This window comes from Fusarium venenatum (assembly GCF_020744135.1).
Source record: "Fusarium venenatum strain MPI-CAGE-CH-0201 chromosome Unknown EDB82scaffold_4, whole genome shotgun sequence".
In the NCBI taxonomy this organism is placed as follows: domain Eukaryota; kingdom Fungi; phylum Ascomycota; class Sordariomycetes; order Hypocreales; family Nectriaceae; genus Fusarium; species Fusarium venenatum.
In genome coordinates this window covers 3722982-3750380 of record NW_027072132.1, presented here as the reverse complement: position 1 = coordinate 3750380, position 27399 = coordinate 3722982, and the positions used below count along the sequence as shown (strand labels likewise).

At 47.2% G+C, this 27399-nt stretch overlaps 8 protein-coding genes across 8 annotated transcripts; 4 read left to right on the top strand and 4 right to left on the bottom strand.

Moving 5' to 3' along the window:
- Positions 1–3180: 3180 nt before the first annotated feature.
- On the top strand, positions 3181–4713 carry EDB82DRAFT_548299 (uncharacterized protein; the record flags this gene model as incomplete). The annotated part of the gene is made up of 1 exon (XM_025738211.1): positions 3181–4713. One exon carries the CDS (start codon positions 3181–3183, stop codon positions 4711–4713), a length of 1533 nt encoding a protein of 510 aa, XP_025592994.1.
- Positions 4714–5354: 641 nt separating this feature from the next.
- Positions 5355–15406, top strand: EDB82DRAFT_480382 (uncharacterized protein; the record flags this gene model as incomplete). The annotated part of the gene is made up of 11 exons (XM_025738210.2): positions 5355–5817; positions 5873–5940; positions 5995–6109; positions 6189–6318; positions 6368–6533; positions 6584–6826; positions 6885–7660; positions 7709–12551; positions 12602–14230; positions 14280–15241; positions 15298–15406. The coding sequence occupies 11 exons, from the start codon at positions 5355–5357 to the stop codon at positions 15404–15406; spliced, it is 9504 nt and encodes a 3167-aa protein (XP_025592993.2).
- A 55-nt stretch (positions 15407–15461) lies between these two features.
- On the bottom strand, positions 15462–17016 carry EDB82DRAFT_319086 (uncharacterized protein). The gene is made up of 5 exons (XM_025738208.2): positions 16613–17016; positions 16197–16563; positions 16031–16148; positions 15919–15983; positions 15462–15869 (listed from the first exon to the last, which is right to left on the bottom strand). The coding sequence occupies exons 1-5, from the start codon at positions 16766–16768 to the stop codon at positions 15517–15519; spliced, it is 1059 nt and encodes a 352-aa protein (XP_025592992.1). The 5' UTR covers positions 16769–17016; the 3' UTR covers positions 15462–15516.
- Positions 17017–17835: 819 nt separating this feature from the next.
- On the top strand, positions 17836–19608 carry EDB82DRAFT_319065 (S-adenosyl-L-methionine-dependent methyltransferase). The gene is made up of 4 exons (XM_025738207.2): positions 17836–18448; positions 18496–18625; positions 18677–19119; positions 19166–19608. The coding sequence occupies exons 1-4, from the start codon at positions 18139–18141 to the stop codon at positions 19477–19479; spliced, it is 1197 nt and encodes a 398-aa protein (XP_025592991.1). The 5' UTR covers positions 17836–18138; the 3' UTR covers positions 19480–19608.
- Positions 19568–21330, bottom strand: EDB82DRAFT_319062 (P-loop containing nucleoside triphosphate hydrolase protein). Its single transcript, XM_025738206.2, has 2 exons — positions 20100–21330; positions 19568–20052 (listed from the first exon to the last, which is right to left on the bottom strand). The coding sequence occupies exons 1-2, from the start codon at positions 21159–21161 to the stop codon at positions 19657–19659; spliced, it is 1458 nt and encodes a 485-aa protein (XP_025592990.1). The 5' UTR covers positions 21162–21330; the 3' UTR covers positions 19568–19656.
- Positions 21331–21668: 338 nt separating this feature from the next.
- On the bottom strand, positions 21669–22815 carry EDB82DRAFT_514577 (uncharacterized protein). The gene is made up of 2 exons (XM_025738205.2): positions 22736–22815; positions 21669–22634 (listed from the first exon to the last, which is right to left on the bottom strand). Exon 2 carries the CDS (start codon positions 22565–22567, stop codon positions 21839–21841), a length of 729 nt encoding a protein of 242 aa, XP_025592989.1. The 5' UTR covers positions 22568–22634; positions 22736–22815; the 3' UTR covers positions 21669–21838.
- A 979-nt stretch (positions 22816–23794) lies between these two features.
- EDB82DRAFT_480377 (fungal-specific transcription factor domain-containing protein) lies at positions 23795–25408 on the top strand (the record flags this gene model as incomplete). Its single annotated transcript, XM_025738204.1, has 2 exons — positions 23795–24505; positions 24560–25408. 2 exons carry the CDS (start codon positions 23795–23797, stop codon positions 25406–25408), a joined length of 1560 nt encoding a protein of 519 aa, XP_025592988.1.
- A 42-nt stretch (positions 25409–25450) lies between these two features.
- Positions 25451–27302, bottom strand: EDB82DRAFT_319040 (aspartic peptidase domain-containing protein). The gene is made up of 3 exons (XM_025738203.2): positions 27063–27302; positions 26228–27004; positions 25451–26177 (listed from the first exon to the last, which is right to left on the bottom strand). Exons 1-3 carry the CDS (start codon positions 27248–27250, stop codon positions 25493–25495), a joined length of 1650 nt encoding a protein of 549 aa, XP_025592987.2. The 5' UTR covers positions 27251–27302; the 3' UTR covers positions 25451–25492.
- Positions 27303–27399: the final 97 nt, after the last annotated feature.

The following is a 27399-nucleotide window of genomic DNA, read 5'->3' as shown; positions in this document are numbered from 1 at the left end:
CTATAGCATTTGGAGGTGTCGATCTTGATTACGGCAGTTGACCCCTCATGGCGACACCTTTCGACACGTACTGACCCCTGGCTGTTGTCGTCATCGTTTCTTTTTACACTACAAAAGGACAAGGGAAATGCTTCCAACCGAGGATCTTTTGACTTGGGTCTTTTCTTGTTATCACTTTTCGATGAATACTACTCTGTAGACGATACGTAGATTAGCAGGACTAGGTACTCTTTTAATTACCGTAAGATCTGCAGGTATCCTTGAAAAATAGGGTAGTCGTACACCGATTGTACCAGGTATAGTACATTCCTGGCCGACCGCTGTTAAAACCGGCGAGCCGCATATTTGATCGATCGTCATGAAGAGTGTCCTCACGATGGATTGTGAATACGCGTCTCGGGTCATCCGACTAAACTTAGCTAGATCATGGATAAAGCTTCGAGAACGCCACACCTTTCAATCGAGGGCGTTTTTAGCGGCCGCCATAATCATCTAAAATCAACGATCTTGACTTTCACCTAACCCAGTAAGTGCAACATCTTCAAGGGTTTCGGAGAAGTCGGCTGGAATGTTGTCATACAAGCTTTGTGTAACGTTTTGCGAGATGTTCGTGCCACTTGTACGTTTGAGTTAAGGTTAATCAAGCCGTTACAGATGAACGGCAAAACCCAGACATTTCATTTTACTGAAAGTGTTGACGGGGTTTGCAACGTCACCCATGTGTTGAACCTCCGCGAAGTTCCTTTATGCCGATTACATTGAGCCAGGGCCGGAGTGTCATGATAGGCGGAAAGTTTCATTATATTTAATCGCATTGAATCGTGATATATAAATAATTTATTAGAGTTTATTAATGATAACCTTTTGAGTTTTTCGGTTGCTTCAATTTGTGAGACTTACCCTTAACCTAATCTATCCCAAGCAGCTCAACCGTCAAGGAAATGAGCAAACAGGCCACAAAGGAGTTTTTCTCATTTTAATCAAAGCTTGTTAAGGGTTTTCGTCTTTCTTACCATTTTGATTGGATGTTTCGTGTCAGTTGGTTGTGTACTTCACTTTAACAGTCATGAAATTTACCGTGGAAAGGATAAGCTGAAACGTCAACATTTACAAGTGATAATAAGTTCTGCGTTTGCACAATACTTTGACAATGAAGGTGAAGTAAATGTTCATGTGTAGTCAAGCAACTGGATCTCTCTCCATTGACTTTCAATTAGATACACAAGCACAATTGTCAATTAGCTTTCACAACAAGCCGAGACAGTCAACTCAGTAACCATAACTGAAAAAGCAAACATCAATATTTTATTGAAGTATTTCCAATACATACATACAACAAACCATACATTCTTCGCGATCAAATCTTGTCCCACTCAATAAGTTTTATTGAGATACTGATGAGAGACCTTTCGAAGGCATTGACTTCCATGCGAGGAAATCTTGTACATGTTGATGCGGGGCTCAAAGACAAATAACCATCTATGTCCCTGTTGTATGTACCTTATATTTGGAAGAGGAGGCAGACACGCCTTGTATGGCCTCGACGATGAGACACGGGACACAAAGTTTATAGGATCGGCTGCCCAGTAAAATGCATTTGTATGAGATGGATGAATCAAGTTGCTGTCTTATCATTTATGTATTGGTTGTTGGGACTGAGACAGCAGAGTGAAATGCAATGGAAATGCAAATCTCAAACATCATGATTTTCATGCCGACAAAATGGGGATATTCTTATACCAAAGGATAGAAACAGACACCTCAGCAGTGACCAGATGAAATTCCCTTTGTCAAAAGAGTATTTCTGGGAATGCCATGGAAGACAAGGTTTCCGAGTCACGGATTGCCTCTATAATGTGCCGCCTTAACACAGAAGCAAAAGCAGGAACCCGTAATCACTTACTTTACATATACATATATTTGGTTATCTATACTTCCTCACAATTATGGCTACCATAATTGCTGAAGACTGAATTGACCGGTCCAGAATACGGCTTGAGACTAAGGCTACACTGTAGAAGACGGCAGGTCATGCACCTCTTACCAGGGAGCAGTTCGATGATCAGGTCAGAGAGCTTGGCGAAGAACGGTTCTCCAGCCTTATATCCGGGCGGTGTAGTCCAACCAAGTTCAACCCGGTGGCACAATTGAACCAACTGAAGCATTAGCGACTGCTTCCTCAACTCTTGGTCGAGGTGTCACCATGTTTATCGACCCCCCCCAGAAAAAGGTGGCGTGACCGACACAGGCTATGTGCGCGTCTGGCTGAAGCCGGAAATCTTCAAGTGGTACAGAAAGTCTGGTGAGCTTGGGAAAGACTAGGTTTACTTCTCATGTGGATGGGGAGATGGTAAATACCACGGGATTTCGTACAGAACCCCCGAATTCGGTTCTGTTTTAGCAGGTATGATGCGAGATTTCCTATCTGACACGCCTGATTTGCACCAAAGCAACGTCAGTGAAGCTGTTTGCGGAACTGTTATTTGCTAGGAAACAGACAATAGCTCGTCTGACTGGTATGATATGCTCATACAAGCGATGTGAGAATTGTCCAGTCTGGCAAAGTCGTTGGCTTATGATGGCAACGGTGCCTTCAACGAACTTATTAGACGGCTCCCCGGGTCTAGTTAATACGCAAAAATGACATTGGATCGAAAATGTTGCCATGGTTGTCGCAGCATTCCTTGATTGGCTCCGAAATCATGACGATAAAGTGATGGAGCACAACTGTGGTTTCAATAGGCAGTTTCTCCGTAACTATCAACATCCTGAGGCGTTTATCAATTTTTCTTTTGATGGAGGAAGTGGTGGAGATTTAGTCTGTTTGATTGGGTTGTTATCGGTTCAGATATGGATTAGATCAAGGTAGATAGACATACACTTCTTTGCCCATGCATCTCAGTCAAGCATTGAGATATTGCCGGTTTGGCCAGGATTTCTAGGCGCGAAGGATGGATGGATGAATGCCCTGCAGCAACATCTGCCTAAATTGATGGAACCCTCCAACCGCCGGAAAGCGGCCCGACAAAGCACTGTAATGCGGGGAATCTGCAGTGGACGAGTCACCTACAGCTCCAGGGTGTTAAGCAACTTACAGGGCATTGTGGTATCTCTCAATCATTCATGCAAGATATTCCTATTTCAACCACATCAACTAAGTCATTCACAAACAACACTACAATGTCATCTGATTCTGTTACTCCCGACTCGATGCCTTCATCTGAAATTGTATACCCGTTACATGAATTTGACGACTCTCCCATTAATCGGTATATGCAACACTGGACTCTGCGATTTGATGCAGTCCTCGACACAAAGAAGCTATGCGCAGCTCTCACAAATCTTCTCAGTCAGGGCGACTGGAGAAAGTTAGGCGGTCGCTTGCAATTTAACGATATGGGAAAGCTTGAGATTCATGCACCAAGAGAATACACCCAAGAGCGACCGGCATTTCAATTTTCTGAAGAGACTTTCCCAGTAAAAACCACTGATCATCCCGTCGCAAAGAACCTCCCCAGGGCAAGAGGCAAGGCCGAACTGTTCCCAGGCATCACAGGCCAATTCAAAATCTTGACCGTTGGTCCCGAATGGGGACTTGACTTTGATGAACACGTTCGTCGCCAGGAGCCAGTCATCGGCGTCCATATGGCTCTCTTCAGCGATGCGACATTGATTAGTATTCGCTGGTCTCATGTCGTTTGCGACTTTATGGGGATCAAAGGTCTGATTCTGGCCTGGTCAATGGATCTGGATGGACGCTACGACGAGATTCCACCTTTCATGGGCGCATTCGATGATCCTCTAAAGGATATTGGGTCGGCTCCGCCCAAAGAATCTTATGCTCTGTCAAGTATGAAGCTGAGCCCTGAAGCCTTCAAGAAGACCTACGACAAATACTTGGAGCACGTCGAAGCATACCCAGTGTCGGTGCGACGCATGCTTGTGCTGCCTGAACCCGCCGTCCACAAGATCAAGATGGATTTCATTGGCGGCCAAGGCTCGGATACCCTCAAAGTGATTCCAAAGGGAGCCCTATACAATGGACAGTTTGTAAGCGACGCTGATATTCTGTCTGTTTGGGCGGCACGACTCTGCTGCAGCATCCTTCCTGCGGCGGACCGGCCCGTCCATGTGATGGGAATGTACGAGGCGAGACATTGCTTACCGGAAACATTTCCCCAGCGTAAGGACAAGCCCGATTCTAGCCCTGTCTTCGTCGCCAATGCAACCTTTTCAACCTCGACCAACACCACTCTACAGGCGCTTCGACATCAGCCGCTAGCGAGAACCGCGCTGTTGGTTAGAGAGTCTGTGGCGACCCTGACCAAGGAGCCGCAAGTACACGCGCAACTACATCTCCTGCGGGAGTCGTACGAGAGAGATAGTGAGAACCCTGCAATTTTTGCCGCCGAGGACTCGTTTATCCTAGTCGTGTCCAACTTCAGCAAGATGGGCTTTTTCGACTCGATCGACTTTTCTTCTGCGGTTATTACCCCCGCCGCAGCTGGTCATGGAAAGTCTCCTGGGAAAATCTCCTGGCACCAGTGGACTACGCTAGAGCATAACACACACATACGCAACATGTTCCAGGTGGGCGGCAAAGATGGCCAGGGAAATACGTGGATGATGGGCATTCTACCGCCTGAAACCTGGGCTCTGGCAGAGCAGCATTTAGCCGGCCTCTCGGATAGGCCCTTGCCAAGCAAGCTTTAGGATTTGATTCCTGGAAAGCAAATTATGCGGCTCATCGAATACTGGCCAATAGACGCTACGAAACTCATTAGCTTAGGGACATGGTGCAACATAGGGATCCTTCGGAGATAATGCAAGATGTTTTGAGTCACCATTGGCAGGTTAAATGTCTTAATCTCACCTGCATACATCATAGACTTCTCTGAAGTCCCGTCTTTTATATGTGTTCTTCTAGTATCATCGCGAGCACTTGATCACCTACATACACTGGAGGCCAAGGATTCTATGATGCTGCACCTAACCACAAGGAGATGCTGATGCCGATTTTGCCTAGAACAGGACAACGGCCCGCTCAACTACCATATTCTCTGGGGATGATCCAAGTGCGAGCTATTTTCGGTTCTAAGTTTTCGAATACCGGATCATTCAGCCTATTGTCTTCTCGGGTCGGATGATAATGGCGATAGCTCGGAGTCGCAAGCTAGGAGAGGTTTCGTTCGAAATCCTTCAAAGAGGGGAAGACCTTGGTCTGCCGAGAGGATGTGTGGCCAGGTGGAAAGGTTTATATAATGCACCGGCATTGAAACGACTATGTACATCAAGACTCTTGATACCTCTTTTGATATTACAAAATCTAAAATCATCCAACTATTGTGTCAACCATGAGCCATCCAGCCCCAATTGCCATCATTGGAGTCGGCTGTAGGCTCCCAGGCGGAGCAAACAACTTAGATAGTCTATGGAAACTCTTATCTGAGAGCCGAAATGGACAGACAGAGATCCCCAAGGATCGATGGAATGCGGATGCGTGGTTCGACGCTTACCCAGATGCAAAGCAGTCAATGGTGACCAAGCATGGGTACTTCCTACAAGATGACATCTCTCAGTTTGATGCCAAATTCTTCGGAATCTCTAGTGGGGAGGCAAATTCTATGGACCCTCAGCAGCGCCTATTTCTCATGACAACCTATGAGGCCCTTGAAGATGCTGGTATACCAGTTGAAACACTGCGTGGCTCGAACACTGGTGTGTATGCCAGCATATTCGAGAGGAGTTATGACCGGATGGGGCATAAAGATCTATCCACAATTGGAAGAACACACCTCAACGGAACGGGAGAGTCCAGTGAGTGAATGTAGATATCAGTGATGATGATACTTAGCAGCTTACATCACGTTAGTTCTCTCGAACCGGGTATCGTACTGCTTCGACCTCCGGGGTCCCTGTATGACGATCGATACCGGATGCGTACGACACCTTAGGACCGAGTTTCCGGGAAAGCGATGTGCTAACTATGCATAGTCTGGCAGTCTTGTTGGCTTGCATCAAGCATGTCAGAGCCTTCGATTAGGCGAGTCGGAGCTCGCCTTGGTGGGTGGCTCTCAGCTCGTTATTCAACCAGACCTTCTAAGCATAAGTGAGTACTGATAACGCCTCTGGACTACAAGCCAGAGATTTCCATGTCAAACATAAATGGATCACTGATACTTACGCAGTGAGTGGTATGGGAATGCTCAACCCAGATGGAAAGTCGTATGCATTTGACTCGAGAGGCGCTGGGTATGGCCGCGGCGAAGGCGTCGCCACTATCGTCCTCAAACGATTGGATGATGCACTCAAAGACGGGTAAGCCTTGATCAATTGAAGTTGCTTGGCATGCTGACAGAATTGGTAGTGACCGAATACACGCCATCATTGCCAATTCAGGTATGAACCAAGACGGCAAAACTCCCGGCCTCAATACGCCAAGTGGCGAAGCACAAGCAGCACTCTCCCGACGTGTGTACCAAGAGGCTGGGCTAAATCCAGCCGATACTTCATTCGTTGAGGCTCATGGCACTGTAAGTGTTGCACATGGTAGAATGAGATCCATGCTGACAGGAACGAATAGGGAACACAGGCTGGCGACCGCGAGGAAATAGGATCTATATCCAAGGTCTTTTGCGAAGAGCCTGGTAGAGAAAATGACCTATATGTTGGGTCTGTCAAAACGAACATCGGTCACCTGGAGGCCGCGTCTGGTATTGCCGGCCTATTGAAATCTATACTCATCCTCAAACACGGCCAAATTCCCGCCACCCTCAACTTTATCAAGCCAAAAACTTCGCTGAAGCTATATGAGAAGAAGATAAAGGTACATCCTTTTATGTCATCAAAATAAGTATGAGACGCTCTAACATGGATGATCGTAGATCCCTAGTGAGCTTACAGAGCTGCCAACATCGCAAGACGGTCCTGCTCGTGTGTCACTCAACTCCTTTGGATATGGAGGAACCAACTGTCACGTTATCCTTCAGGCTCCAGATTCAAAAAACTTCAATGGGGTTGCTAATGGCACATCCAACGGAATAACTAATGGTGCTAAAACCGACGACGCTACTCCAAAGTTGTTCGTTCTTAGCGCATCAACCGAAAAGGCATTATCGTCGACCTCGGAGAACATCAAGAAGTGGGCAGACAGTCATGAGCTAGATTCGCATACCCTGCGCAATCTCTCGTATACTTTGGGTGTCCACAGATCTACTCTTGCATTCCGCCGAGCTATCGTCGCATCCACATCTGCGGAGCTTTTGGAGGAACTAGACCAAACAGTCTTACTAAAGAGAACGACTACCCATGCTCCACTTACCTTTGTTTTCTCTGGACAAGGTGCTCAATGGTATGCTATGGGTCGTGAGCTTATCAGCTCGTCACGATGTTTCCGGCAGTCGATGGCGGCTATGGATCACACGATACGAGAGCAAGGCAGCACTTGGAGTCTCATTGAAGAGCTTTCCAGAGAGGAGAACCAGTCACGGATCTCCGAGGCTGAGATCTCCCAACCTGCAACAACAGCTATCCAGATTGCGCTTGTGGACTTGCTGGAGAGCATCTCAATAAGGCCTAGCCGGGTTGTTGGACACAGCTCTGGTGAGGTTGCCGCTGCCTATGCTGCTGGTGCATTAAGCAGAGAGAATGCCATTATTGTGTAAGTCAATTACGCACCCGATGTGACTATGTATCTAATGTTGAACAGTGCGTACTACCGTGGTGTTGCTTCCCTGAAAGCCAAGGCAGTAGCGGAGGTGCCTGGTTCCATGATGGCCGTCGCCCTTGGAGAGACAGAAGCACAGCAATACATTGACAAGATCATAACTGGAACTGTCAGTGTCGCTTGTGTAAACAGTCCGGCAAGCAGTACAATCTCGGGAGACTTGACCGCCATCGAAGAGCTCAAGTCATTACTTGACGCTGAGGGAATCTTTGCACGTGCCCTCAAGGTCGATACAGCATATCACTCACATCACATGCGACGAGTCGCTCAGGAATATCAGGAATCAATGAGTACTATTGAGTCTTCTGAAGTACGCAGTGGTGTCACATTATACTCAAGCGTTACGGGAGCAATAAAGTCTACAGACTTTGGCGCCGAGTACTGGACAGCAAACCTGATCTCTCAAGTCAAGTTCAGTCAGGCTTTGGCTTTGTTGAAGGATGATCAAGCGAGAAACGAAGCGGGCATGGACACTAGCGTCTTCATTGAAGTTGGCCCTCATTCAGCTTTGGCAGGCCCGGCTCGTCAAACACTGGCGCAAGGAGGAAGCGAAAAGTTCAAGTTCGAATATCTGTCTGCCCTCGTACGCCACAAAAACGCTGTGCAGACGGTTCTATCGCTCGCCGGGAAGACTTTCGAGCTCGGCCTCAAGGTAAATCTTGGAGCCGTGCTCAGGATGACTGATGAAGCAGAGTCTGAGGTCATTAGGGATTTGGAAAAGTACCCTTGGGATCTAGCTCCGTTCTGGCACGAATCTCGGCTGAGCAAATCCCATCGCTTTCGAAAGTTCCCACCGCACGATTTACTCGGCCTGTTGGATCCAGCGAGCACTATTCACGAGCCTCGCTGGAGATATCATATCAATTTGGATGACTTACCATGGCTCCGTGACCATGTAGTCGAGGGCTTCACCCTGTACCCTGGTGCGGGCTACTTGACTATGGCTATTGAGGCGATGAAGCAGCTCGTGCAGCTAAGGGATGTTCAGTGGTCTATCTCAAGGTTCGTGCTTCGCGAAGTGGCCATTTCGAAATCCATTGTTCTAAATGAATCGGATAATGAGGGAAGTTCTGGCGAAGTCGAAGTGCAACTGACAATGTCCAATTCTCGTCAATATGAAGGCAGTCGCTGGGAGATTTTCCGGATCTGGTCATATGACAATGCCAACGAATCATGGATCGAGCACTGCTCCGGTGAAATTACGGTCGAATACGAAGACACTGAGGATGACGAGGTGATTGGCGCTAGAGAAACGGATTTGCGGAAAGAAGAATCGATGCAACTTCTGAACGGCGCCCGACAGAGTTGCGATCTGGATATGACCAAGACTGAGTTCTATGAGTTTGCTAAACTTACCGGTAACCAATGGGATGGCGCATTCAGTCCGATCGATTCACTCAAGTATGGCAACAAACAAGGTCTTCTCGACATAATTATCCCAGACGTGGCGTCCCTGATGCCATATCGTTCTTTCAAACCTCACGTTATCCACCCAATCACTCTGGACGCAGTTCATCAACTCAGTGGAATACTGTTCAAGAAATTTGTGTCCAATGCTCCCTGTGTGCCCACCAAGATTACACTGCTGGAGGTCGATGCCAAGATTTCTGCACGGGCAGGCGATAGTCTTACTGCCGCTATGCAGATCGAACCTGATGGACTCAAGGCGTCTACTGGGCAGTCTTGGGTGTTTCAGCGAGAGGCTGATGGCCAGCTTAGACCAGTCATCAAGCTTTTGGTCAACCTCAGGGCCATTGGCGAAGCGCATCAGGACGAGAACCGGCCTTTTGTTCAGGACAAGGTGAACCGACTGGAGTGGAACCTGGACACGGACTTCATGGAAGAAACATCATTCTCTCACTTTCTCTCTACTACGCTTGGATTGGATGAGAACATGACATATAACTACGAAGGCAGCAAAGTATCTGCTATCGAAGCCGAAGAGAGCTTCCGTGCAGCCGACCAGGCCGCTTCCATCTGGATTCGAGATGCACTGAGCTACGTTGAGGCCAACAAGATTGAGATCTCAAGCCCTCATCTTGTAAAGTACTTCAAATGGATGAACAAGTGGGTCAACTCAGACTATTACAACGACATCATGTCAGGGTTGCGCTTCGAGGACGAGGTCAGCATACTGGAGCGAATTGATGCTCTCACCAACGCACCCGAGCTACAACTTCTGGCACGTGTCGGCAGAGCCCTTCCCGCAATCCTAAGCGGTACCATTGAGCCATTGAGCGTCATGCTGGAGGGCAACCTCCTCATACGTGCTTATGAGGGCGGAACCTTCAGTGGTGACTACGAAGCTGCAGTTGCATACCTCCAACTTCTCACATTCAAGAATCCCCGTCTCAGCTTTTTAGAAATTGGTGCCGGAACTGGAGGCTGCACGAAGAGGCTCCTTGGTGGAATCGCCGATAAGAACAGTGCCGGTGGCCTACCCATTGAACAGTACACCTATACCGACATATCGAGTGGCTTTTTTGAGGAGGCTCGCAGCACATTCGTGGACTGGGAGGCTTACATGAACTTTAAGACACTTGATGTGGAGGGAGATCCTCTCAAGCAGGGCTTCCAGCCCGAGACGTACGATGTTGTTGTGGCATCAAATGTTTTGCATGCAACGAAGCAGATGGACGTCACAATGGAACACGTTCGAAAGCTTCTGAGGCCCGGTGGAAGCTTGATCCTTGTTGAGAACTCACCCAAAGGCGCAGTCATTGGTCTTATCTTCGGCACGCTATCTGGATGGTGGGCTCACGAGGACGAGTTCCGAGATGACACCGCGCTAATGTACCGAGAGCAATGGGATACAATTCTGTCAAGGAACGGCTTTGGTGGAATCCACGTTGCGCGCAACAGTATGATGGTTTCCAAAGCTGTGCCCTTGTCGACCAATGGACATGTGGCACGAAACGAACAGCTTGTGCTCATCAATGATATGTCTGGCGATGTAATTGATGCGATTTCCAAGAACATCAAGTCTACCTTGGCCAATACTCAGGTCAGTGAGGGTAGGTGGGATCAACTTGAAGTCAATGAGGAGACTGCCTATCTGGTCATTGATCGCGCCGAGACACCTCTGCTTCTCGACCCGCAACCTCAATTATTCACGACACTCAACGCGCTCCTTGCCGCAAAGGCCAAAATTCTCTGGGTCGTTACCCAAGATAGCCCCGACCCCGTCTCCGCGGCATACAAGGGTGTGGTAAATGCTGTTGCAAGAGTTCTCCGTCGTGAAAGTGGCAACACTGGGTTTGTTACCCTTGACATACGTGACCCTGCTCTTGATGCAGAAGTGACTGGACGAGTAGTGGCCGAGATATTACAAAAATGCTTCTGGCCAGACGCGCAAGATCAAAAGTCTCTGGAGCCTGAGTTCGCGTACGAGGATGGGCGAGTGTCAATTCCCAGGGTATTGCCAGACAACACGTTCTTGAAGTGGGCTCGTAGCAGCTGGGAAGCCTCCACTATGGTCGAGACAGAGACTACTCCTCATCAGGGTGATCGGGCTCTGAAGCTCGAATTTGCTACTCCTGGGTTGCTGAGCTCACTTCAATTCGTGGACAGTGACTTGTCTTCCGATCTAAGAGTTGATCAGATCGAAGTCAAGTCGGATGCCTTTGGGGCCAACTACAAGGATCTGTGTGTGGCCTTGGGACAAACGGGCTCCGACACACAAATGGTTGGTGAGTTTGCTGGTGCTGTAACAGCTGTTGGCAGCGATATGAGGGACATGTACGAGGTTGGAGACAGGGTTATGGGCTTTGGTGCCCAGCCGTACAGCAATCTATCGCGCGTCAACGGATACCTTGCCCAGAAGACGCCCAGCTCGATGAGCAACAGTACTGCAGCATCGATCGTTTATGCACACGTGACGGCGTACCAATGCATCAAGAACTTGGCCCGACTCGACCAGGACCAATCTATTCTCATTCACTCGGCATCAGGGGCTGTTGGTCAAGCTGCAATCCAAGTTGCCCAGTCTATTGGAGCCGAGATCTTTTGTACTGTTGGGAATCGCGAGAAGCGGCAGTTCCTGGTTGACACTTACGGGATCTCGGAAGACCACATCTTCTCCAGTCAATCCGGGTCGTTGAAACAGAGCATCATGCATATCACCAATGGTGAGGGTGTGGACGTTGTGCTCAACACGTCGACCGGGGAGATGCTAAGAGACAGCTTGGATTGCGTCAAAAGTCTGGGCGTGTTTATTGAACTTGGGAAGAGTGAGATCCAGAAGGCTTCTCAATTGAGCATGGGCGCGTTCCAAAAGTCAATCACATTCAACACCTTTGATTTGATGACTTTGGCTATGCGAAAGCCCAAACAGATACACCAAATGCTTGGTGAAATCGTTGAGCTTATTGGATCAGACACACTTCGTCCAGCACAACCTATCAACACCTATCCTATTGAGCAACTGGAGGATGCCTTTCGCCTGATCAGTGCGAGGAAACACATTGGCAAAGTTGTTCTCATAGCGCAGCCTTCATCAATAGTCAAATGTCTACCAGCAAAGCCGAAACCACTTCGACTCCGGAGAGACGGAACCTACATCGTGGCGGGAGGTCTTGGTGATCTACCTTCAAGAATCTGTCACTTCTTCGCTGCTCGTGGAGCTGGACATATTATTTCTCTTTCTAGGCGCACCATCGACGAAGAGACGAGACGTAAACATACGGCAGCAGTGGAAGCACATGGCGCCAAGCTTCACCTACTGAGATGCGATATCACCAATGAGGATCAGATGAAAGAAGCTTTCTCGTTTTGCAGTTCGCTACCGCCTATCAGAGGTGTAGTACAGGGAGCCTTGGCACTGAGGGTAAGTTGCTCTAATCAATGCCAACAATGTAAAATTCTGACTCTGTCTAGGATCGAACCTTTTCTCAAATGACTGTCGACGAATGGAAGTTACCACTACAACCAAAGATCTTTGGAACTATCAATCTTGACAAGTACTTCGCCAGCCCTGATTTGGATTTCTTCGTGGCACTCTCGTCAATTGTATCTGTCATTGGCAAATCTGGTCAATCCAATTATGCAGCCGGCAATGGCTTCCAAGATGCTTTTGCACGCGCCCATGCCAACCACCCTCATACTCAGTATGTGTCTCTTAACATCGGCGCTGTCTCGATTGATGCCCACGGTGCTTTGGAAGCTTCTGAAAACGAGACGGCAATTAGTACTATTAGGGCAAGTCTCCGTCAAAACAGTGTCATGGATATCTCTTTTGATGAGTTCTTCTCCAACTTCGAATACATTGCGACCGATGCTGCTCGTAAGGATGGGTTGCACCAATCAATCCAAGCAGTAACACGCCAATCAATGGTTGAAGCCAATGATGAGTATCTACTCGACAATCCCGTGTTCAGCCAGCTACCACTCGCACTGGAGAAGAAGGACAGTGGCACTACCAAAACCAACAAGATTGACTTTGCGGAGGCATTGGCCAGTGTCAAGACTATGTCAGAGGCGGAACAGCTGATCCAAGATGCTTCACTCGCCAAGTTTGCAGTCTTCCTAGACCGGCCTGTGGAGGAGATTCGGGTGGGCCAGTCTTTGGCTACTCTCGGGCTGGATTCCCTTGTCAGCATCGAGCTGAAGAACTGGATGGTTCGCACATTCCAGGTCAATTTACAAACATCGGAGTTGAGCGGTGCCGGTAGCATCACCGCTCTCACTTCCACAGTCGCGTCGCGATCCAAGCTCATTCCTGATGAGATACGTCAATCACAGCCGAAAGAGGCTGTTCCTGTCATGGAAGAGACATCTCTTTCGCAACGCGATAAGGTGAAGACCAACCATGATTTTTATTGTTGCCGAACATGCAACGACTTGCCCAGATATCCGCTCGTCGATCTAGATGAAGCTGTCAAGGACCTTCTAAACAGCGTCGGCCACTTTGCTCATACTCGAGATGAATACGATGAGCTTAGTCGCAAAGCTCATGGTCTAGCGTCACCAGGTAGTCTTGGTCGCAGACTCTACAACAAGCTACGCGTCAAGGCTGATGATCCCAAGGTGGAGAGCTGGATTGCCGACCTACTTCTCAAAGCCCTGCATCTCAAACGTCGCTACCCGCTAGCACCTTTTGGGAACTTCATGGGCACGCACTTTGACAGCCCGATACCTCACACTCAGGCAGAACGTGCAGCTGCTCTCACTACAGCATTATGTGAGTTCAAGGCCGACCGTGATGCAGGCATACTGAAGCCCGATTTCCTTGGCACAAGAGCCAACTGTGGACATTCATTATCCTGGTTGTTCAACGCCGTGAGAGAGCCAAATGTCGACTGCGACAAGATGATGAAGTACCCGGACAACGAGTACGTTGCAGTGTTGCGAAAAGGACATCTTTTCAAGGTCCCTCTCAATTTAGATGGAGCAAGTGCTTCATACAGCATGCTCAAGGCAACGTATCAAGCCATCATTGACTTGAACTTGAATGACAACTCTTGGGCTGGAATTTTGACGACTGATAACCGTGATTCATGGGGATTGGTATGTAATTTTGCGAAGTTAAACTTGCGATGGAACTGACATTCTTTAGAATCGACAAAGGCTGCTCGCGTTGGATAGCAGGAATGCAGCTTATTTCAAGACTATTGAGGCTTCTGTATTCGTCATGTGTCTTGACGACAATAGCCCTGTCACACGAGCAGACCGGGTTCGCTATGGTTACATAGGTGACTCGTTCAACCGATGGCACGACAAATGTACTCAAATTATCGTGACTGCGAATGGACGCTCTGCGACCATCTTTGAACACTCCATGATCGATCTCATGACGGTTTCTCAGCTGTCACAGAGACTGCAGAATGCCATCAACACACTTGGTCCTGAGACGCGCGCAGCAAGTAACGGTAGCACTACTGTTGATCCGTCTACTCTAAAGGAAATCTCGTTGGTGACGACAGAAGATATTGATATTCACATTGGGACGCTTCGTCAAGACTACCTCGCCATCACATCCACAAAACAATACGTCCCGCATTTCATCAACGGTTTTGGCAAAGCAGTCTTGCTCGACAACTCTGCACCCATCAAGGCGACTGTTGACTTGACAATCCAATTGGCCAGTCGGCTGTACTTTGGCTACTTGCCAGCGAGTTGGGAGACGGTATCAACAGCGCACTTCCATCTCGGCCGTCCCGAGATCGTTCAGGTGGTTCTCAAGTCCGTCATGGAGTTTTGCGATGCAGCTCTTGACGATTCAGTACCGCGTGCCGAGGTTCGTACCAAACTCCTGCAGGCCGCCCGCGAGTGCAATGCCCAAATCGCCAAAGGAACCGAGGGTCGCAACTACTTCAGGCTGATGGATGTGATTGAGGTCATGTCGCAAGATCAAAAGGATGAAGAGATCCCAGAGCTATTCTCCGATCCTGTCTGGAAGAGGGGATACCCACAACTGATTATGCAAACCATGGTGGAAACCAAGTTGTCAGAAGACCCGGGCTTTACCATGCCGCATCCAGAGTCTGTGTGGATGAACTATACTGTTTTTGATGATTCGTAAGTCTCTTTTGTTCTAGATGCTAACTCTGGTTATACATACTAATAGTCAATAGGATTGAGGTGTGTTTTGTTAGTCCTATGGACAGTGCAGATCGATTTGGGGCGGCTCTAGATCGAGCAGCAGAGATTGTAAAGACTATCATTTCTGCACGAGATGTCTAGGAGGAGTAGGTACAGATAATTATCTATAAGGGAACCAGTTTAGTGCTGAACTAAGCACGTTTCTTAATTAAGTGATGAATATATCCAGGGTTAAATCTTCCGTCTTTTATTTAAATCCCTCCATAACTGATCGAGATCTCATCTGTTCTTCTGATCCCGCCACCATCATTCTGGGTCTTGGTATCGCGTAGAATGCTCTCGTCACTGGCATTATTGGCATTGTACACAATTACCGTTTGATGAGACGACCCAGCAGGCGGTTCTGTCCGTGTGCCAGTTCCGTACTTCTTGCCACTGTGATTTCCGTACATTGGAAGTTTATAACTACTATTGCCCTCAGAGCCGTCGCCTTTACTACCATATCGGAAGCGTACATAGAGAGGTCGCAGAACTGGGATGGACGAGCACATTATTGTGGCGGTACTCTCGGTGGCAGACCATATAAGCATGTCCACCGTGTCATCTATATATAGTTAGTGGGTAGGTGATGATGTTAAAATCAGGATACTTACATATGTACTCGTTGGCATTGAGTCCGTCGAGGGCGACTGTTCGGACAATACCACATATCCCAGCACTAATTTGTTAGAGTTGGATGTTGTCTTTTGGATGATGGTTTCTTACACGATGCCAAGGCTCAACCCACACGCAACTGTTATCTTCTCTTTGCGCTTCATGTTCAGCTCCCAGATGACAAACCAGGGAAGAATGGCAAAACAAAAGTCGGCAACGACGAACCAAGCTATTGCGTGTCAGTATCCAAGACATCACAGCAGAGAATGGCACTTACATCCAACTGTCAATCCGACCTTGGAAAAGTCTATCCAGCATGTTCCTGGGATCCTCTTATCCCAGGTACTCTCAACTGGGTCACACTGCACCACAACAACCACACTTGCAAACAGCGTGATACCGACCGTGCCTGCAAGAAACGTCCATATGAAAAGCTTCTGAAATATGTTTCGGACGATGCGTAGAAGAAAGATGCCTACTGCGCACTTCCCGACACCAATTAGTAAAATGCCAGCTACCTGACTGTAAACTTCCAGTTCGACAGCTTTGAAGTATGCATCTGGGTTTCCGATGTCGTTGAATCTTCGGCCGACGCCGTATTTTGTTCCAGCGGTGACGAAAGCGGAGTAGATTATCTGCAGGACCTGTGAAAGTGTTAGTGCTCGATTTCGTATTGGGTTAATTGGACAGTACCAATGCAATCATAACAAGGTAGTCGTCAGGACCAACTGAATGGAGGATATGAGAACGTGTATAGATACGTAGAGCAACGAAAAATAGACAGATAACCACTTGCACCCAGAGTACAGTATTAAGCATGGGGCCTAGGCCTCCATAGTAGCTGGCCATGGCTGTGAACGAAAGAGTGAATGAATAAAGAGTGTATAGTAGAGCAGTCTTGTAGGCCTTTGATCTAACAGCCGGAAGATGTAACCTTATCGACTTTTGTAAAAGAACTGCATCGCCCCTGATCGGCGTAGAGAGATCAACATGTCAGAGACTTTCAACAAGTATTAACAACATCGTCAGAGAAAAAGAAAATAATGAGACATTGGTCTCCACTAGCGTGTTTGAACCCAATAAGTAAAAGTGACAGGTTCTTTATTTGGGCCAAAAGCGAGACTTGCAATACTGTTGGTGATTCTGAAGACATTAGAGGCTTGAGCGTCAAGTCGTTCGCGATTAGATATTAGCCGGAACTTGTAAAGACGGGTATATATCTGGATATCATACGAGGAATATTCTCTTGCAGCCCACAACGCTTTGACAAAGAGCCTTGGCAAGGTCTGATATTGTGTATTATCTCTTTTCTTCACTCTTGTCTCTTGTCTCCCCAGACCCGCTTCTAGGCGAGAGCTCGCTTATGCAGTTTGGTCAGGTTAATTCGGTTCGACAGAAAAAAGCAATTATGGACCAACGAAAACATGCGGGATAGAGGGGAAGTTCCACTATCACAACTGACAGTTGCATGATCCTGGCCGTTTTTTCTTTGTCTTCATTCAAGGCATGTGGCGTTGTACTTGTCAAGTTCTTCTTTTTGATAAAGCATGTAGCAGCAATATCCATATAGTTCAGCATTGATTGCAACGCGAAAGAAATAAGGGCTTTCAAGCTTATGTGTCTTGATCTACAAGAGAGGCCGTTATCGAGGATGAATGGGTACCTTGACAATTATAAGAAGCGTTGAATTAGCTGATAACTATTTTGAGATCGTCGTCCCACCTCCCGGGATCCCGAGTTCCTCTAGCCGCGTCTCAGTCGTTGAGGCTAACAACCCACACTACCTGTGGGCGGCCTTATTGGGGCTCGGACTGTGATTCTTGTAACCGATGTTTCCGTGGATTATGATCCTAGTAGGTAACCTTATTATGCAGCGACTCGACCAACAACGTGGGTTGGCAATTTTAAATTGCAGTGAAAAGATGATACATCAGAGAGACACTCCGCAGCGGGAAAGGTTCCGGTAACCGTTACCCATTGCTATTCATATCTCTTCTCGGTCGGCTGTCATCTTGAATTATATGTAGGATCTGGAGCAAGTCACTTGCATGAAAGTCATGTTTAGCGTATCCTAGCGAGTCCAATGAATTGCGTCGTTATCTACTGTACAGTGAAGGCGGGGAAGCGATATCTGGTGTAACTTGTACAGATCAAACAACAATTACTGTTGAATTTCTGTCAACAACATTCTTCTGCTTCAAACCCTTTTTTAGCCCAAAATGGGCTCTATAGGCTATTCAACTGACTCCATCATCGCTGCCCTTGACGGCATCCATCCAGATCAATTCTGCGGCGATGAAGTAGAGCGTCTGCGAGTTCGCGCGGCTGCTCGCCGTCTTTTAGCAAGAGTGGAATCACCATACGAAAGGGCCTGGGGTTTATGCTTTGAGCATCCTGCTGTATTTTCTGCTTTACAGACTTGCACCGACCTGGGTATCTGGAAAACCTGGACTGAAGTTGGCGGTGGGAAGAAGACCATAGGTGATCTGGTTGCGATGTCAAGGAGGGATATTGAGGTCAATCTGCTGCGTGGGTGTCTTCTTCATCTGTAGTCATCTTAGTCTAACATGCTTCAGGACGTCTTTTTCGCCTACTGGCAGCCTTTAATGTTGTCGAAGAAACAGACCAAGACACATTCAAGCCAACGCCATTCTCATACGCCATAGGCGATGAGTCCACCAAAGTCCGAGCATCACTCGAGGCAGCGTAAGTAATATTCTACTATTCCCTTTTACCTCAGTGACTGACTATATACAGAACTCAGCATTATATCTCAGCTGGCCAAAGCCTCCCCAGATACCTAGCTAAAATTGGCTACAAAGAGCCTAAATCAGCTGAAGACAGCAACTATGCAGCAAGTGACCCGGAAGGTCTTACCTTCTTTAGTCGACTTCAAAAGAGTCCAGAGTATTATGCAGCTTTCACGGGACACATGGAGGCCTGGACAGCGTGGAAGACGCCATGGACCAAGATCTACGACCCCAGCAAGTTGATGGATGGCGCCGATCTGAGTAAACCTCTTGTTGTAGACGTTGGCGGTAACACAGGAATTGATATCTCTCACGTTCTCAAAGCGAGACCTGGTTTACCTGCCGGGTCACTGGTTCTGCAGGACCTCCCAGAGATTATTCGAAAGGTTAATGTCCATGAAAAATTTACAGCTCAGGTTCATGACTTTTTTAAACCTCAACCAGTAATGGGTAAGCTTCATCCGCCCTGATGGAATACATGATTAATAAGTCGCAGGGAGTCGCGTATATTTTATGCATGCTGTTTTCCACGACTGGCCTGATGTCGAAGCTACACAAATCCTTCAACACACTAGGAATGCCATGACCAAAGGCTACTCGAAGCTTTTCATCTATGATATTGTTCTGCCGCCGAAGGGAGCTAGCATCAGCCAGGCTACCATGGATGTTCAAATGATGTCTCTCCTCTCATCTTCGGAAAGGACCAAGACTCAGTGGGAGAATTTGTTGGAAGGGACTGGGTTTCACATTGTCAAGTTTTGGCCTGATCCACAGCAATATGAGATGCTGATTGAGGCTGAGGTTGCTTAGTGGGCGAAATTGAATTATCGAAGACTCTTGAAGAGAGAAAGGGGGGATGTTTTATGCATTTGCACATTCTTCCTGCCAATGGCAATCATTCAATTAATCCCCGTATATACAACCAAATAACATGAATATGCCAAACGGTACTAAGTTGAAAAAGACTAATAGTAAATCACACCCATATTACGCATCGGCGTCGTCCTCCATGCCTTCACGGAGAATCTTAACCTGCTTCCTAATCTCAACCCAAAGCTCCAGTTTATTCAGATCATCTGCATCCCGTATCTTTCCAGATACTTGATCGTCGGCCACCAAGACCCAGGCATCGTCGCAGCTTGGTTTGGTTGGCTTTTCCTTAGACCGCCCAGCGATGGCCAGAAGCGCCGCCACAAACGCCTCCTGAATATATGCAAAGCTGAACTTGTCTGTAATCTCAGCAATGGCTTTGCATAGCTCATCAGGGAACTTAATGTCCTTGTTTGGTTTGAGCTTCTTCTGCCAAAAGTGGCAGTATGCTTCTCGCTGTTCAAGGTTTGGGTCGGGAAAATAATACTTGCGATCAAACCGGGATGGACGTTTCTATGCACCTGGTTAGTGGTTATCTCCAAAGACACCGAGACTCTTACCGAAATTCCAGGGTCCAGCAATTCCAAGTGGTTGGTGCTAGCAATGATAAATATGCCATCATTCTCTTTGAGGCCATCGACCTCGTTCAAGAAGTAGCTCCTTACTATGGGCGTAACAAGTGAATCAATGTCTTCAAACACCAGGTAGCAGGGCGCAAACTCCCTAGCCTTTTCAAAGATGACATGAAGAGAGTACTGGGGTCCCATCCACGATTCTAAACTGCGTACATAAACAGTGGGGATGGATGGGGTTCTGTCCGCCAGCATATGCATAGTGGCTTTGATACTAATAGTCTTACCATTGCCGGGTGGGCCGTGATAGATGAGTCCTCGTTTCCACGGCACGCCAAGATTCTTGTATGTCTGCTTGGATTCAAAGAAAGAGATGTGGTCGTTGATGAGCAGTTCCTTCATGTCTGGATCCAAGATGACAGCGTCCCATGTCGATTTCTGAGCGCTCTTCCAGAGTTCCCTATCTTTTTCAAATCCGCCTTGGTCAAATACCCACACTTCGTCATGGAGATCACTTTGCCAGGAACCGGTGGCAAGTACAAGCTGTTCGGCTTTGTGAATGTTGGATGTCAGGATGTAGTAGTTCCTCAGCTGCGGATACGCTTCGGCGCCATCACGACCGTCGACCAAGTAGATAACAAATTCTTCCCCTTGCCATTGGTAGAGGAACTTGCCAAAAATGACCAGCTCGGCCAGCTGTCCTTTATTGCCGTCCATTCGACGAGATGGCGGCAGGTAGACGGTCACTTCAAGTGACGAAGGGACTTCGCCCTTGTCGTTTATGGCATTGAAGGTGGCGTGTCCGGCAGCAGCATACTCTAGCAGGTTGCACCGCATTTCCTGGGCCACAATGAGGTCAAGCCCAGGGTACTGCTTCTTCAGAGCCGAAGTAAAGACCGAATCGGTGTTGATTCGTTTAGCGGTGGAGTGATCGAAGTATGAACTAGTCGCCTCATCGCCCGGACCCTTTGACGCGCCAGAAGTCATTCTTGGATCGTTTTGTTTACCGTTTCGGCGGTGGAAATGATACGCAGGATTAGAAGAGGTCATTGTTGGTGATAGAAGCCCTGGATGAGCTAATTAGATCGACGATCTATGTTGCTGTTAAAGGTTTGCTCTGCGTACTATTTTCAATCACGATAGCGGATCGAAGCGAAGGTGAATTAATATATAGATATAGTTGCCTAGAGATAAAGAGGGGAAGCTTGCATGATGATGCTGTGTCTAGTTGCTGACGCGACTGCAATTGGATAGTCGCTTTTGATACTGTATTCGTGTACAACACCCTAACTAGAAATGGCCGAAGCATGGAACCCCTGTTGTCGATTGCTCGTATGTTGGATGCTTCCGAGACATCGGGGGAAATTGATTGCATCGAGTTGTTTCGACAACAATGTTCAAATAATTATAATGAAAATAAGAAAATAGAAGGCTTCAGTTGTTGTGTAAGGCGATTACCCAAAAATTATATTTACAACCTTGATCATTATATCGCTCACGGATTCAATTTGAAACACAATGTTTGTAGAGGTTTCAGACCAATATGAGACATATAAAATCGGCTCTAGCAATAACATTTGTTCTGAAAATTATAGCTGATAATTAATTGATGATGGAAGTTTGAACCAAATCATAAGGCAAAAACAAGAACATACACATGACATTCCAAAGTGCATCATTCTCATAGTACCTCACAAGTATCTATCCTATCCAGTCCTTGAATATTATCACCAAGTGATCGATGCAATCTTATTCACATAGTCAGCATTCCTCTGCAATATCAAGTTCTCGGCAATCCATCTTCCAGCATCTTCCCTCGAGACAGTGTATCCGATTTCTTGACTCTGTCGTCCCGTCTTGGGGTCTTCAACTCCCACTCGCACAGGAGTCTCGCTCTTGCCGTTAACTAACAAACTGGCTCGTACAATGCAAAAGTCTTCGCCACTTCCAGCCAAATTCTCTTCCATGGCGATCTTGTCCTCGTGGGGTACTTTCAAAGCGTAGCAGTATATCAAGAACAAGGCCATGGGATAATCCCGGCCAAAGCGAGACGTGCCAGTTGTGCTGAGGGCAACGATAAGTGGCTTTCCATTAGCGCCTTTGTTTTTGAGTTGCGCGACACATTCGAGAACAACATTCATGCCGACTTGGCAGACTTTGGGGTCATCAAGAGTCATTTTCCAGAGGACAGGTTTGGCACCGATTGAGAAGAGGATCTCGTCCACAAGGTTGCCATCCTTGTTGAGTAAACAGCTGCTCACGGCCTTGGAGTCATAAACATTTCCCTCAACAACATCAAGGAGATTGGCATGTTCTGCGATGAGGGTTTCCAGTTTAGCAGGGACTCGGCACAAGGCGATGCAGTGGTGACCAGCAGCCAAGGTTTCTTTGAGTGCTGATAGTCCTATGCCAGTACTGGCACCGAAGAACGCGACAGTCTTTGATGAATTCGCCATGGTATGAGTTGTGATGTTGTGATATTGAAAGGATATTTAATGATAGAATGCTGAAAGTATCTGCTATCTAAAGAGACGAGCTTATCAGTGCCATTCGTCATTGCAATATCAAGCAAAAGATGGCGCCATAAGTGCCTTGTCTCGGAGGGTTATTCCACCGAATCTCACCATTAGATATAGCAAGCTCACAGAATAATCATGCGAGGCAGTGGCGTATGACAGAGTATTGTTGGTAGTTGTAAGCAGTTTATTGTTTGTTCCAAGACTGGCTCATGTTCGCGAGTTTGGTGCTTAGTAATCTAAAAGGGGCCGATAAATTGCCGTTGTAAGGAAACCATCCAGAAACCTGCCATTTTGGGACAGTCGACTTAACCTAGACCTACACGCGGTGACTACTACATCTGCCTCAAGAGAGAGCAAACCATAGAGTTTATTTAACAATTAAAGATTCTAGAATCAACATTTCGTTAGAGTCTGAGTGTTTGCTTTGACGGAAAGTGCATTTAGTAGGTTGGACATCAGTGATGGATAAATTATCCTTTCGAAATGCGTGGGTAGGGTGAGAGAGTTGGTTCTCCCAATGTAGCATTCTTTAACCTCACATTCACAATCGAGCAGAAGAATGGGATTAATGATACAAAACCAAGGTGAATGGCCTCCTTCATTATCGACTTTCTGTTTGCAGGAGTTTGCTTTGATGTCCGGTATATGCTTCAGATCACTTCTTGTTTCTTGGACCCTTGAGGCTAGTGTTCACGGTCTCAGCTCAGACTAGTGCCACCCGGTATAGGCATCTCTCATGAGGTCACCAAATTTAATCCATTTCTGATTCCTCGCTTGGCAGTGGCTTTGGTCAACGCCTTGGCCAGAAATCCTGTTTCTATAGCCGGCCCATCCAGGATGGCTAATCTGCTTTATAAATCCTATAATGTCCTTTTGGTTCGAAACAATTACCCTATTGCACTACAAAGTCACGAAGGATTCAGTACGACTCTGTGATCCTTGTCAGGTGAGCGAATTCAGCCTTACAGCTCTCAGCGATAAGCGTTTAGATAACGAACCCCTGCCAGTCTTGACTTGTTGCAGCTCTAGTAGCATTACATCCAACTAAGCCTTGTGGCTTTTACGAGAACCAAGTCAAGCTGCCTCTTTCATATTCCGAGTACTTATTCTTGACTCGATCTCCGTGGTTCGTGTCACCACTGCCAAATTACATACTCATACACAATGGAAACTCAACCACAGCAACTACCATATCGAGGAGCTCCGTTTCCTTCTAAATGGCGTCGAAATCATCCACGATCTAAAAATGGCTGCATGACTTGTCGGTCGAAACGTAAGAAGTGTGATGAAGCAAAGCCAATATGCGGAGGTTGTGTTCGTACCAGACAAGAGTGTGTCTGGCCCACTCCCAACGGGGACCACGGAGATAGACAACTTGGCTCACATACTGAGGGTGTCTTGGAAAGCCACTTTTCTCAACCCAATTCTAGTGCTTGCATGGTTCGCGCGGTTTCAGAGGACACCACTTCGACGTTATCCATACGGATGGCCCCCACGTATGGGAATCTGGCCTATCTAAGCGACAATTCAAAACCACTTTATCAGCAGTATCTGGATATCACGGCCGACATGCTTACAAGAGGACCGAGTGAATGTGGAAACCCTTTTGTCAACTATTTACTCCCATTGGCTTCCAACAACGAGCTTATTTTGGATTGTGTACTCGCTATTGGAGGAGCTCATCTCTTGATCAACAACTCGAAAGTTCGTGGCTTGGAGGTAGCCACAAGAGGTCACTACGCAAAGGTTTTGGCCGGTCTACAGACGTTGATCTCTTACGAGATAGGTCAGGTGACCCCTGGCATGGTCCAACAGACGACATCGACCAGAACTTCGCAGATTCTGTTGATCCTGCAACTGCTCTGTATCTACGATGTAAGCCGCTCACCTCCCCAAGATCTGAATCGCATACTTACTGAATCCACTTAGCATATTCATGGCAATACACGAGGTTCAATCTATCTTCATCTCAAAGCAAGTCGCGAATACATCACTACACTAACATCTCCATGCCAACCCTATGATGAGCTTGCCTATCTGCGAGGTTTCCTCTTGGAGATGTATGCATACCACGCAGTGAAGTTGGCTCTTTCCCCTCGAAACATGCTTCGGCAAGAAAATGTGGAAATCGATCCTTCTGTACATTCTCTCGACATTCTTGATGGATATGAATCTAGAGGCTTCCTTCTTGGCTTTGGGCAAGCTTTATTCGAAATGGTACCACAGATCCACCAACTTGTCGAGGCGCGCCAAGAAGAGGAAAGGTTGGGTTTGGGAGAGTCTCCAAAGCTGAGAAAGCAATACGAGTATCTCGTAGCAAAGATTGATGCATATGACCCGCACGAAGAAGACCTCAATAGTCTTCGTCCTGTTGAAGGACGCATCGGTTCAATAACCATTTACCAGAATGCTCTCATCGTGTACCTGCACTCAGCATTTTGCCTGGACATGCTTTCAGACGCTGATCTAGCGATGGAGCTCGATGAGAGAATTGGCAAGACAATGGCTGCCTTTTATACTCTTTTTGTTGGAAACTCGCCTTTTCGTCGTATGCTCCTCTGGCCAGGCGTTATCATGGCTTCTTGCGCGCAGCTTGAACAACATATTAGGGTTTTCCGGGCAGGATTGGTTGGTAGAGCTGAGCGTACACCTGGAGCTGTCAAGACAGGAGCACGGATAGTAAATTTACTCTGGAGTGACCCAGATCCACGAGCCTTTGGGCCAAGAGGGCTGTCCTACATCATGACAAAACACGACATCAGCTTTGGGTTGTGCTAGAAGGAAGAAGGAGAATGAGATACCAGAGGAAGTTTAGGATAGAGAAACACATAAACTACATATTTACGCAACTGTATAATCTAATTAATCCGCTCGTAGTCGGGATTTGCGGGCACCACCATCCAACTCATATACAAAATGTGACTGCCCTTGTATCTCTGCGGGAATTGGTTTAGATCCTGCCATCTCTTGAGGAGGATACCATGCTTGAAAGTCTCCCTTGTAATCGCGTACATGTACGTCAGTCGGAAATGACTTCTCCGCTCTGGCCTTTCTCCTTTGTCTGAAGATGAAGAATACTCCCAGACAAATCACTGCCACTCCAACCACACTACCAGCTACTGCGCCACTAATGATCGCTGCCGAGGGAGTTGACGATGATTCCGGTTGATCTGTTGACTCTTCCTCCTTTTCTTCTTTTGGGGTTGCGCTGACTGTTGGCTGCACTATACCAGCGGCGTCCTTGCCACATTTGTCGGCAGTGTCTTGATCGAATACCTTTATCAACTTGCTTCTTTGAGTAGGATTGCCTTGCCAGAGGGTGAAAGTTCCTGCATCGTGATTCACCATCAGATATGCGGCGGTAAGAAAGTATCGTCCGAGGGTAGCCGGTTGGTGTGCAACGCCATTCATCAATAACTCCTTTGTTTTTGGCTTTGTGACTCGAGCGCCACTTCTATCAATATCGACGAAAGGGACGATGTATTGATTATTGGGTACCCTGACTTGAAGACCAGAGTCAAGATGGAAAGTAATATCGCCGTCAAAGCTGGCGGGTTAGCTTCATTTTCATAGTGAGGGTGTCATGGAGAAACTTACGCGTCATCGGCGTCAAATAGACGGGCTGACCAGTGGAGGCCATACGAAGTATCGGTGTGGTTGCTACCAGTCACCTCTTCAAATCTAGAGACATATGCACCAGGCGCCTCAAGAAGAAGCTGTCTTTGAGGTACAATGCAACATGGCAGAGCTGTGTTGGACGGAAAGATGCTCTCATCAGATCCATCGCGGAAGTTGACTCTGATATCGGATATAGTAATCTTCATCCCAGTCCAACAACCTGCGGTGCCTGTATAATCATCATAGACAAGAGGTGCCGTGTAATTCTTTCCAATTACCTTTTCCTCATCGTATCCTCCCAGTACCAGTGAACCATCAATGGGAGTCTTTACCCACATCCTTCCCCAAAAGATTGACCAGACCCTGGAACTTATTTTCCCAGCATCTTTAAGAGTGTTGAGATATGTTGAATTGGAACCAAGACCAAGCGGATGGAGCATCGTATAACCGGCATCCCATTTAAGACGCGGTATGCCAATTGGAAGATCTTCAACTGCTGGTGCTCCCTCTAAGGTGATGTTGTCGGTGCCGGCAAGACTGGTGGAGACGAGTTTCTTTATTCCTGATTCTGCACCTTGAAATGCTACTTCACTTGTCGAGCCTCCTGCATCACCAATATCACTAGCTTTTGTGAAATATTCAGACTCTGCCTCGTCGTAAAGTCCACCTCTTCTGGTTTCGCAGATTCTGTCATTCCATATAACTGTTTTGTCGCAGTAGGGTTGGTCATCGTAGATCCAAGTGTTATTCAACTCTCTAAGTTGGAGGTTAGTAACACAGTCCGTCCCGAATGCTCTTTGGTGACATTACTCACGCCCAGGGTAGAAGCACAATGCTTTGACTTGGTGAACCAATAGTTGCTGGGATTCCTCTCATGAGAGATTTTTCGACATTGGGAAGAACCTGAACATCGCGGATGGGAAGTGACAAAGGCTCTGTGTCACAATGCGAGACACAATTTACAGCCACGGCAAATAAGAAACACAACAATCGACGCATCATGAATTGAGTTTGTGTAGAAAGGAAAGGAATTGTTTGTTTAGAGTGAAATTCGTGATGGAGGGAATATTAATTACCATTCTTGCTAACCGCCAGCCTGATTAGACACAACCAACAGATTAGATCTATATTTACAGTTTGTTCTTGACAAA